The sequence below is a fragment of the Daucus carota genome, chromosome 2 (genome assembly GCF_001625215.2).
Source record: "Daucus carota subsp. sativus chromosome 2, DH1 v3.0, whole genome shotgun sequence".
NCBI classification, from domain to species: domain Eukaryota; kingdom Viridiplantae; phylum Streptophyta; class Magnoliopsida; order Apiales; family Apiaceae; genus Daucus; species Daucus carota.
The window spans coordinates 42,756,080-42,769,033 of NC_030382.2; the positions used below are offsets into that span (position 1 = coordinate 42,756,080).

A 12,954-nucleotide genomic window follows, 5' to 3' on the forward strand; every position below is an offset into this window, starting at 1 on the left:
ATAAATCGCATGATAAATAATCGATATACAGTACGCCTTCGAACATAAATTTTAGTACGCTCTGTGTTTGTGTAGATTGTGAATCAGGATTTTGACCCTTAATGAGATAGTAAAAGTATTAATAAAACCCATGTACTAAATAATTTAATTAATAACTTGATAATATATGTGGCACTCATCTTAATTTTAACTTAACCATGGTTATGAACTAGTGAGATTGGGTTTTTAAAATAAAGTTTTTTAAAGTTACTTGCATTATCCTGCAACAAATATACTATTGTGGTTAAATTGAAAAAAACATGATAGTTATATAGTTTTTTTGGTAATTAAATCTTTAGTAAAAGATGAATCAACAAATTTAATATGACAATTAAGCAGAATAAATACACATAAAATACTTACCAAACACAAAACAATTCAAATCAAAATGCTATCAATTAGCACCTAATATATTTATACAAGTAAATATAAAATTCCAATTATACAAATAATTTCTATCTATGAAATATAACTGAAGAAATTAATGCTATCCTTTTTAAAAAAATAATATACACTAACATGAAATCAAGTATGATATATAAAATTATACCATAATAAAATTATTGATATTCAAATCATAACAAGATAATCGTTATTCGTACATTCACTTAAAAACAATTTAAAACTTTGTCAAAAAAAAAAAAAAAAACAATTTAAAACTGAAACTTATTATATAAAAAGATCAAACACTCACTAAATACATCCACACAATCAACAATCAAAAACACCAAGAACATATATAAAATTAAAAAGACCCACATTTTAAATAATATTCTGGCCGACCACAACAAATTCGGACAAGACAAAGCATGTTAGAATAATTTAGACCTTAAAACTCAACATGAATCACTAGCTAATCCGAATAAAATTTCAAAAAAGATACAAAACAATGATTCCGATCACCGAGAAAATCCAATACAACCTTAGGAACAAAACATATAAAAAAAGGAATAAAAAATGCGATGATGTACACATGATACCATAACAATATACCAAAACCAACAAAACACGAACATAAAACGCACTTTTTTTGAGAGACGGAGAGAAGTTGATTACAAATAAATCGAAAGAAAGATATTACCAAATCTATAATAAGGCCCGTAGAATCATCATCGACGAAATCACCTTTATTCACCATCGACGAAATCACCTTTATTCTCTTTCTCGCTGCTTGTTTACTATCCTTATACAGATCGAAATTCCGGTCACGGAGGAGATCGAAACCAACGATAGAACGAAAAGAGGAGAAAGGAAAGAGAGAGGGTCCGTACTATCTTTGAAATTATAAAAAATAATTTTTAATTTCATAATTTTATATTAGTTGATTTACATAATTTTAATAATTTCATGTGATTCAAAATAATTTTTGCACCAGATCTCCCCAACTAGCTATAGACCTGGCCGAAAATTACACACTGAACTTACACTATGCTGCAATTTGAAGCCGTGCCTCATATTTTTATTTGACGCTAGAATCGGAATGGATTTGAGTCGTCGTTTGGTCCGTGAGCATGAGTATCAAATATGGATCCATTCTAAACACATACCTTGTGTTTGGTTGGAAAAAAATAAAATCTGAAGCTCGTATCTTAAATTTTTAAAGGTTTTTGATACTCAAGTAAGAAGGTGGATATGAGATGGATTAATTTATTTTTTTTATCTCTGTTTTAGAAATAAAATATTAATATTTGATACAAAATTAAATCAATAATGCAAATATATATAACTATAATAATTTTATTAATATTTTTAATTAATAAAAATTAATAACTCATTTTTTATAAAAATCGTATATATTGATTACAGCACTCAACCAAGCACATTATATCTGGTATGATACTTGAAACCATACCAGTTTAACCCGATTCCTCATTCCAACCCCATACCACTACTCGAATCAAACGACCCATGAATGATTTTTGGGGGTGTTTGGCTAGGGTTTTAAAGTCCGGTTTCCAGGTTTATAAGTCAGAATGTGAAGAAGTACTTGAAAAAAAGTTAAGAATGCTGCTTTTGTTTCACGGCTTCTACGTCTTTCTGAAACATTTTAATCACTTATAAGTTTTAGCTTACTTCTAACTTCTACTTCACTTTTTTATTTTAAGCAATAAACACTTATTTTAAACTCATCTAAACGACCCGTTCATCACTGTAAGCAAGATAAGAATTTGGTCTTTGTAAAAATAATATATAAGAATTTTGGTATTTTCCTTTTTATATTCATATAAATCAGATATTAGCATAAATTTGGATCTTTTACACACCAAAATTAAATTATTAACTATAAAATTTGTAATTGATAATATATCAAAAAATCTGATCAAATTATCCGTATATCGGTACTGGTTTTTATAATTATATATGCCGTACATGTAAAAAACGAGGTGCCGACAGATTGCATGCAAGGAAACAACTATTAAAAGCGAAATGAAAAGGCAATGCACGATGATTACTGAACCCACAATTACATTCTGTTCTTTCCAAACACCTTTCGCACGAGAATTCTTCTTTGCTTTCGGGCTGTACCTCATTATCTTTCCCCGATATTCGAACTCTGTTTCTGTGAGCCTTTTTGGGTGAGTTTAAAATAAATGCTTTTTATTTAAAATTAAAAAATGAAGTAGAAGTTAGAAGCAAGTTAAGACTTATAAGTGATTAAAGTATTTGGGAAATTAGTAGAAGCCTGAAACAAAAACTAGCATTCCTAACTTTTTATAAGTATTTTTTGACTTTTTACACAAATGCTACGAAACAAGTGCTTGTAACTTATAAACCAGAAGCCAGGCTTTTAAGCCGGAAACAAACACCCCCCTATATAGAGCAAGTCCAAGAGATGCCCTATTTCATGTCCTAAGTTATAATTTAGGGTATTTGATGAAAAAACTTGATCCAACAATGTCCTAGTGATGTCCTATTTCACTAGGACAACCTTCTCAAGCCCTATTTTTGGGGCACATCTCTCTTTGTGCTATTCTATATTTTATTATAAATTCTCACCAACACTCTCTTTCTCTCTCTATTTTATATTATGCTTTAATGATAAAATGAGTCTTTAATAATAAAAATATTAGACATATTGTGAGAATAAGGCATATTGTTGGAGTTCAAATTACTAAAGTATGTCCTAAATTACTAGAACATGATATTTTATATTATATTTGTGGCTTGAACTAGGACACTCTTGGACTTGCTCTAACGCATTAACGTTTTACCTAAACTCAAAAGTTAAAAATTAATGTTGCATTAGTTTGGAACGAATTAACGAGGAAATGAAATTAATTTTAAACTATAATTTAATTGAGTGTTTAATAATTTCACAATTTTCGATCATTAGTATCTTTAATTCTATATTAATATTAATAAAATTTTACCATATATGAGCATGAATACAAATTCAACAAAATCATTTATTATTATATTTAGTCCTACAAATTAGATGTAAATTAATAATTTATTGAAACAATCGCGACATATGAAAATGAGAAAATTGAGAAGTAATAACCGACGGAGAGAGTACAGTACAATAAGACCTTCGACAAAATCACAAAGGTTCGTTAATGAAACCAGCTATCATATGTTTTGTACTCCCTCCGTCCCCTCCGATTCTTATCATTTGGAATGGAGGGCTCGACACGCATTTTAATACTCATATAAAATATAGTTCGATAACTTATTTTTATAATTTTCTTTTTCTGAATAAAAGTTTAAACATTAGATTTTTATTAAAAAAAGAAGATTTTAGAAATAAGCGATGGAACAATATTTTATATAAGTCTTAAAATGCGTGCCGAACATTCCATTCTAAATGATAAGAATTGGAGGGGACGGAGGGAGTAAGATTTATTAGGTCAAAGCGTTAATCATGGTGAAACATAACCACGTGAGACCCGAGACAAGAATGAGTGGTCGTATGTTCGAATAACAGACACGCTCTCTTGATTTTGATGTCCAAAAGTTTGGTGCACGGTTAGCGGGCCTTGTATTATTCGTCGAAAACACGTAACTTATGTGTTTGTTTTTTTTTTTGCTAATTAACTTATGTGTTTTATAAGTACAGCAACTCTGCAAGTGTTCTTTAAATTAATTTCAAGACTTTTGCTTGATAAATTTAAATATATATTCAATAATATAAATTGTTTATGTATATTATTTCAATAATTATGTGTTAAAAAATTGATATATCGAATAGAAGTTCTCTCATTATTAAAAATTAGAATATGGTTGTTATATATATTTATTTTTGATGATTTGACTATTTATAAAATATGTGAATTAACGGTATAATTTATATTATTATATTTAATGTTTTTATGAATAAAAACATGAAACTAACTTATAATTTATAATAATTACTTTAACTATACAACTCTAATCATGTAAAGATACTTTTTGTGTACTAAAATATCAAAAAAAAAATCTAACTTAATTAAATAGGTATAAAAAACAGTTAATTAGAATATTTTAAAAACGGTTATTATAAATTAAGCTTGTCTATTTTATATTAGCTGATGTGTCTAATCAAGGAATTCTTTTGATTAAATTTGAATCTATTCTATTTAGTTAAAATAATTATTTGATGTCAAATGTTAGTTTATTCGATATTTGATTGATTATATTAAGATTTTTAGTTTATTTAATTATCATAATATTTAACAACTTTATCTTTTTTTTATCTCTCCCACGCTAAAATCATATTGTCAACAACGTCTGTCCGTAAGATGCAGGTTGGAGTAAAAATAAGATAGTGATCACCCAATAAAATGCGCTCTAAGCGCGGGACCAGGATTCCGGACACACCACTACAAATTGCAGCTTAGGACAATGATCAGTTGATCACCCAATAAAATCCCTTTCCAACTACCGAATTATATCGGCTATATATTTTACATGACCCAGAGATGAGCTGTCTGGACGTGTGCTCTACCTCTACGTGACCATGATGCGCATGGGGAAAACACGGTGAAAGGGTGCCTATAGAAATACTGTGTTAAGTTAAGGACATATATTTGTAATTTCACAAGTATTTTCGGTTCTTTAGTGTTTCAATTTGTTTGATAATATATTGAGTAAATGATAAAGTGAATTTTACAAGATGGTGGTCGGATTTTAAAAACTACATAATGATGGCCGGAGTTTACTTCCGTCTTTTAATAAGGTGGTCGCCTTGAACTTCTGTTAATTTCCTCCGTTAACTCCAAAAAATAAAAGAGTAAACGACAAAATGGTGGTTGTAGTTTTCCAAATTTTACAAAAGGTTGGTTGGATTTCCATCATTTCGTCGTTTATTCTTTTATTTTTTGGAGTTAACAGCGGAAAATTAGCGGAGGTTCACGGCGGCCACTTTATTAAAAGGCGGAAGTAAACTCCGGTCACCGTCATGTTATTTTAAAAGTCTAGCCACCATCTTGTAAAAGTCGGAAAACTACCACAACCAATTTGTCATTTACTCTAATATGTTGGAATTGCAAATGTAGTTGATATATATTAGATTATTTTTACATAATACTAAAATATAATTTGAGGTTCCTCAAAGATTCAATCTGATACTTCTTTTGTTTTTTTTATTCTTTTCTCATATGGGATGTCGACACTGTCATAATATAAGACAAATTATTAATTTACGTATAATTTATAGGACCAAATATAATCACGAGTGATCTTGTTAGATTCGTATTTATGAGTACTTTAATATGGTGAAATTTTTATATTTAATATTAATACAAAATTAAAGATATTAATAATTAAAAATGTGTGTTGACAAATGTGTCGAAAGCAAGCATGAAAAGTATTAAGAGACTGAGGAGGGAGCCGTAGTTAATTTTTAAATCTCTTCTCCTCCTGGTTAGATTTCAATGAGCTTGGTTAGTTCTTTTTACGGGCATCGATGGCAGCCACAGAAATTATTAGTGTAGAGTTAAGTGAAGAGGACAAACTGGTGGAGGGACCAAACTTTCAATTTCAGTAGTCTGTTTTTATTAATTGTGAATTATTATTACTTATTAATGCACACTTTGCTCATTGATGTGAGCTTTTGAGTTCTGTATGCGTATATCATTCTTATTTTATGTATTTTGATAAGAAAAAATTGTTATCAGCAACTTATTTGGTATTAAAATTATTAATATAATAAAAAACTATTAATTATCGATCCTCTCATACTTGTAAACTCAAATTTAAAAAATAAAAATTAATCACTAAAAAAATTAGGATTTTCAACGTAGCTTATAAATTGGAAATTGACTTGTACTTTCATTACACAAACGATACATGTATGTTGTTTCTCATTTAGAAGTCTAAAAGTTGGCTTATAAGCCCGGCCCGTTGATCACCATTCTGTTTTGCTGGGAACACAACTGACTTAATTTCTTAATCTACTAAAAAACTTGCGCTCTTAGTTGTGTAGAACGTTGGATTTCAGAATGTCATGGCATAGGTTCCAATCCTACAGAGCGTGATTCTGTTTTTACATGTACAATCCTGCAGTGCGTTCGTTTTTCCTACATTTGTTTTACGGTTCTAATTTTTATTACTAAATTATTTAGTAACTGAATCTATTGTTTCCAGGAAACCAAGTTAGAGCAACCATTGCCGGGCCTTCTGATAAATCAAGCTTTGGTTAGAGTAATAATTTGATTTTTTAACACTCTTTGAAGGCCTTCGACTGGAAACTCATAATAATTATTTCCAAACTCAATGGGCTAAATGTTAACAAGTTCACAGAGAAGCTGATGAATAAGACAGTAGAACAAGGTGCAGAGTCTGTGTCATATTATACTGTGCAGGGTGAGTGGAAATTTAGAATTCAGCATTTCTAGCTATTAAAAAGCCAATTTTTGGATATGCTTCTGAAATAGTTGTTCACATGCTTTTAGCCAGGCATATGTAACGGTGCTGATAGACGAAGAATTGCATTTTCTCTGTGGAGGTAAATCATATTGACACTGATATACTATTTTCGCCTTTTGTAACAGGAGCTTCTGCTACATCAATTGGTTATCATAAACTTCCGCTAATATATTTACCTAGAAGTCATCAACACATTGTTCATTACAAGTACTTAACTTGAGAGTTCTGCTGCAAAGTAGAAAAAAAATCATCAGAGTAAACATAAGGTGCATATGAGCATAGAATATAGATGACTACATGTTTTTCAGTTTTCTCTCCTGGCTGGCCCGACACCGATGATTTCAGCTCTCTTTCCTGCTTTTCTCACTTTAGATGTGACTAACACAGGATCCACATCTCCTATGATCGTAACAACTTCGTTCTCCACATTTGCAGATACATGATCGACTCCTACATGTACAATTCAGTCATTTCGTAATTGAAACTCCAGTCACAAACAGACTACTTGGCTTCCTTCTTATTCTAGTGAAATGAGAAATACCTGGGACTTTGGTAACTGCTTTCAAGACCTCAGTCCTGCACTTCTGGCACTTCATGTTCACTTTTAACTCGATTTTCTGCGCAGAGTCAGAAGATATTAATACCGTAAACACAAAATTAAAATACAGTGCAAGCATAAATGCGTAGCTATAGAGTATAAAGCATGGAAGTAGAACTCAACACCTTCATTTTAGGAGAATTTTGCAGCTTGGAGATGGATAGGCTAAATGATGCATTTATATGCAGAGGTTTAAATATACTTGGTGCCCAAGAAAATAATGATGATGACAACTTCTATACGTTATGTACTATTTCAGACTCCAAACAGAAAACGTACTGTGGTTAAATTTAGTTGTAAATGGCAGTTTTCTGCCAACTAATGTGAAGTCATTGAAAACAGAGATATTAAGTCATTTTAATCTGGGCAGATGGTCAAAAACATACGTATATTAGTATCTACGTTCCACGGAAAAAAAATGTTGGACGTGAAAAAATCTTAGAATGATGCAATTTTCCATGAATGATACCGTAACAACCCTGTATATGCATCAACATCTTAGAGTTAAGCTGTCCGACACTTTTTCCCATTGAATGTATGTTAATACGTTGGAGACACAGAACCTTGTATCTGTATGTCATAAAACTTGTTTAAAAGAACACAAATGTAGATTTGTATGTTATCTTGCCAGCCACATGACTCGAAAGGTTAGCGTATACAGTATGAGCACTTGAGTACATTCAAGATTATCAGGAGTCCATGTGTGTGACTTAATAGCATGTACAGTAGAGAGGATTATATGGTAACCACAGCAGTATAAAAGATCTGTGACAGTAAAAGATTATCATCATAATAACAATTTACTCAAGGAACCAACAATGTAGGTGCCTATTAAACAGCAGAATTAAGACTTGGAGCATCCAGCTGGTTTTCTATGGGAACTTCTACTGCTGAGTTTTCTTGGTCTGCTGGTGCAACCTGAACGTCCAAAACTTCTGGCTTGGAGTTTTCTGGTTCTGCAGGTGTTGAAACTTCTGCTGGTTCCGCAGATGTTGAAATTTCAGTTTCTGCAGTGGCTGAGGCTTCAACTACTTCTGGGGGCTTCAACTTGTTAGCATAGTAACTGAGAGATGGTCCAGAGTAATCTGCAGTCTGAATCTTAGGTGGGGCGTTCTTGCCTATTTGAAGCAATACCGATGATGCTGCAGCCACAGCGATGAGAGCAAATCCTGCTGCCACTGCTGCTGTGTTTTCTGCTCCATCAGCTGACGATCCTGCGCTTCCTGAGCTGATTACACTTTCTGCTACATAAACTGCTGGCTGCATAATATAAATAGTAAGTTGCAAGATTTTAGCACAGCACATTACAACTTCAACCACTAGTATAGGTCCTAATATGCACACGTACTGCAGAACTTGGGTTCAAAATGATGATTAAGAAATACGATCTCTCATATCAAAAAGGATTTGAGTAGGGGAGTGCTAGTGGAACTTAGCTTCTAAAATCACAAAAGGGCAGTGAACGAGCCACTGGCTAAAGATTGATAGCACTAACATGTTTGCAGAAGTTCATTGTTGGATAAGCACATGTTTCTGTTCAATGACTGAACTCTTAAAGCTTAAAAACTTACATCATTCAGCCTGATAATCTTGTCAGTGAGATATCTACCCTGCCATTCATAGAATTAGTTACAGCGTGGGTTAGTTTATTACAATTGTGTTTACTTGCATAGGATTAGTCCATTTGGCTTCTACATCTCATCTGTATCCTTGATCTTGTCACACAGGCATCTATCAGACCCCTTCAACTAACTAAATCGAGAAAAGTTGGGATATAAGGCTACAAGCTAAGGTCAATTGAGAGAGTACTTGTTCTCAGGTAAACATATGTCGGTCATCGGCGGTCTTCATGAACGAAGACTCGGGGAATCGTAACAAATATATTCCTAGCATTATAGCGTAGTAGATACCCATCTTCTCTCAGTAACAAGAGGTCGAGGCTTCGAACCTTGGTTGAGGCATCCATGCGTTGGTTTACCAAATGCCTCAACAAGATAAGATGGGTCACATTGCAACCCGAGTATCTTTGGCCAAAATACCATGAAATCTAAAAATATCTTGTGGCTTTCTGACTATTTATATTATCAGCTGGAATGAAAGAAAACAACTTTGGGAAAGACAAAATCAATCTTAAGCCTACCAGAACAGGGTAAAAAATGGAACTCTGCCAAAGCACACTGTAATATATGTTTTACTTTTCCCCCATTAACGCCTGACCAAGTTGGGGACAATACAAAAAGAACATGCAAATGCAACGGATCTACAATCATGAAGGAGTCTGACAAAAACTGTGATGCAGTGCATGAATGACTAAATATCCTTAAATCTGATAACATAAATTCACTTTGATAAAAATAAACTGAATTACAAAATAAACATGAAACCCAATGCTTTATTCACAGATTTAGAGTATGCAAATGTTTAACAGAATGGAGGGAAATCATCTAGTAAAAACTAGTTTACAAATTTACATCAGTAGATTGTATTCGTTTAGCTATTTTACTTATAAGTATAACTTTTTGCCTCATCTTTTAACCAATGGAAAATTGACATCGTAACTTATGTGGACAAGATGTTTAAGACAATTATTTTATCCAAAAATACCATATTTAATCAACTTTCCTCCAGTTTCCAGAATTCCCATAGCTCTTTCTTCACTAATGTAGAAACTCTATCCCGTGAATGCATATCTATATAAGATTTAAGGACTATATGCATTCTAAATGTCCCATAGGTAAAATATCTTCATTTCAAAAGATATATATTACATTGGGGAAAGTCTTCAGGAAAAAAAAACGGTTTTAAGTAGATAGTAAAGGGACAAATATATCCTTCGAAAAGGAAATAAGCACATCCAGTTTCGGACAGAAAGAATAGCTGTAATACTTGATTTAAAGAAAAGCCTTTGCAACTTAAGCGTATGAAACAACTAACCTCAACTGAATATATATTTGTTTGTCCTGCAGTATCCTTCTCAACATACCCAGTCCAACCCCGCTCACGCTTTGTAGGTGGAAATGTTCCCGTCACTTTGGTCTTTTCTCCGGCTAACCATTCCATACTCACTTTCCCGACCTGTTGGGACAATCAGCAATACTCAGATAAAGATGACTAGCTTTACTGCTATGCATCAACAACCTTGCTCGCTTTACTAAGCTAGTGCAATATGTTTATTCAGCCTTATACATAGTTTGATACTTTAATTAGGAATTACTTGGAAATAATGAACTTTCTATTAACAAAATAATTTTTTTTATAGATTATCACGACACTAGTTAACAGACAGAAACAGAACATTTTCACTTCAATTAGCAAGCTAAGCCTCATGATAGCTAAGTAAGTCGCCGCTTATTTGTTATTTCTTTACTGTACTGATAAAACTGGCAAACAAAGACAGAATTTTAATTTCCAGGTGTTTCTAGCCAAAGAAGTAAATGAGTGTACCTGGTTCTTTCATTAACAAAACTTCCAATGATCCAATCTAAACAGTAATACACACAAATCTAGATACAGTAACTTCTTTGGAACAACAGGGAATGGTAAATCCAAAACTTGATACTACTTTAAACGCTTTATCTCTAGTTTGTTGCTTTTCTTATCTCTAATTTGGTAACAACTGAAAAACAATTATGATTCCTTGGCTCATACCTAGAGGATAGCCCTGTGCTCTCTGCTCTAGGTAATGTAAGGTGGAGTGTTCAAGTCTCACTGAGAGCATAAGGTTCAAAATTTCCTAAAGATAATTTAGCAAAAGAATCGAAAGAGAAAAAACCCATACGGTGTCTCTGAGGTTTTGTGAAGAACTGATTACCACATATTTTGTTGCACAACTGAATCTCAAACGATGATTCTTGGTCAGTTTATAACATATATATCTGCTTAATTTTTCAAAAGGACAAAACTTTTGCATACCAAGTGCTACATAACCAACTCCCCCAAAACCTTGCAACGTTACCTCCATACTCCTTCTTTCGAAACCCCCTTCTTTTAAATCAAAGAGGCGATGATTAGGAGCCCAGGAGGCAGGAGCAATATTTAACTACCCAGCCAAAAAGCTCTTCTTACACCTTGTAGCTTACTAAAAATGCCCAATTTTAGCATTGATAAGTGTATCATCAACAAAAGCCATATTTTACAAACAATTCAATTTCTAGTAACTTTCTAACCAATGTTTTACCAACCCTCCTAAACACTAAACAGATCTTTTACTTGTTAACACAAACACATCATGTTCAGACAAAAAATCAAACCAATTTCGCAGTATTAATAGATACCCCTAACAAATAAAAAACAGAGAAAAAAGAGAAAGGGACCTCCTTGTCAGGGGCACATTCTTCAGCATTGCAATCCTCTTGATCCTCAGCAGAAGCTCTTATTCTGAAGCATCTCACCACATTTTGATTTCTCTTTTGTTGTTGATATCTGTTGTTGCTCAACAACACCCTGCTGGTTGCTGCTGATAATGCACTTGCCATTTTCCACCCCTGTTTCTTTGCTGCTTGTGTGTATCACTTGTTTATTAGAGTATGTTGTAATAATAAGGATAGAATGTTAGAAACGATGAGTTTGAAACGTGTACACCTGTATGCACATATATATACTCCATTTTAAGATGTCTTGTTTGTGGCTCATTTTTAACTAGCCTTTTCTTTTTCCCTTTTTTTCTTGCATGTTTTTTTTTTCCAGTTTTCCTTGGCCTTAAGTCTGAAAAGCCATCAAAATCACAATTTCGAGCTTAAATACACTAAAAATCATATGACGTGACTCACACATCACAATAAAACGCTATATCATGTAGTGAAATGTTATATAACGTAATATTTAGGAAATAATTTTAAATAAACTTGTTTCATTCGCACTTCTAAAATGTTAAATAAAATAATGTTAGTTGAAAGTGTTACATCATGGAGAGTTATATTTGCAAAGTGTTTAGCTGTTTTTCTATAGACCTTTTTATTTGGATCAATAAAAATTATAAACGTTACATCATTTCTGTTCTTTAAGGAATTATAAATACCGGATGATATGATCTTAGAGCATCTCCAACGGTGTTGGCTATAATCGTTGGCTAAATTAGACCTGTAAGACGTTACTGGATGATATGATTTAAAGTATCTCCAACGGTGTTGGCTATAATCGTTGGTTAAATTAGACATTTCGCTTCAATGGTATTGGCTATATTGATTGGCTATAATTTAAAAATAGTATGTTATTAATATTTAGATTGTTAAAATAGGATATATCAGTTCAATATGGTAATAAATGATGTGGAATCTTCCTACAGATTTCTTACAGACCTATAGAGGTTCGACAAATTTAGCCATTCATAGGAGGTTGGCTAAATTTAGAGACAACAGGTCACTATGGTTGGAGTGTGAATTTTTGAAGTGGTTGGCTATATTTTTTATTTTTGGCATGACAATTCACATTTTAGTTAAGGGTGTTCATGGTTGGAGATGCTCAAATAAAAC

General features: G+C 32.4%; 1 protein-coding gene across 1 annotated transcript; it reads right to left on the reverse strand.

The window, feature by feature from the left end:
• Positions 1 to 8,189: 8,189 nt before the first annotated feature.
• LOC108205786 (protein MAINTENANCE OF PSII UNDER HIGH LIGHT 1) lies at positions 8,190 to 12,056 on the reverse strand. Its single transcript, XM_017375858.2, has 3 exons — positions 11,797 to 12,056; positions 10,418 to 10,558; positions 8,190 to 8,743 (listed from the first exon to the last, which is right to left on the reverse strand). The coding sequence occupies exons 1-3, from the start codon at positions 11,956 to 11,958 to the stop codon at positions 8,315 to 8,317; spliced, it is 732 nt and encodes a 243-aa protein (XP_017231347.1). The 5' UTR covers positions 11,959 to 12,056; the 3' UTR covers positions 8,190 to 8,314.
• Between the last annotated feature and the right edge of the window lie 898 nt (positions 12,057 to 12,954).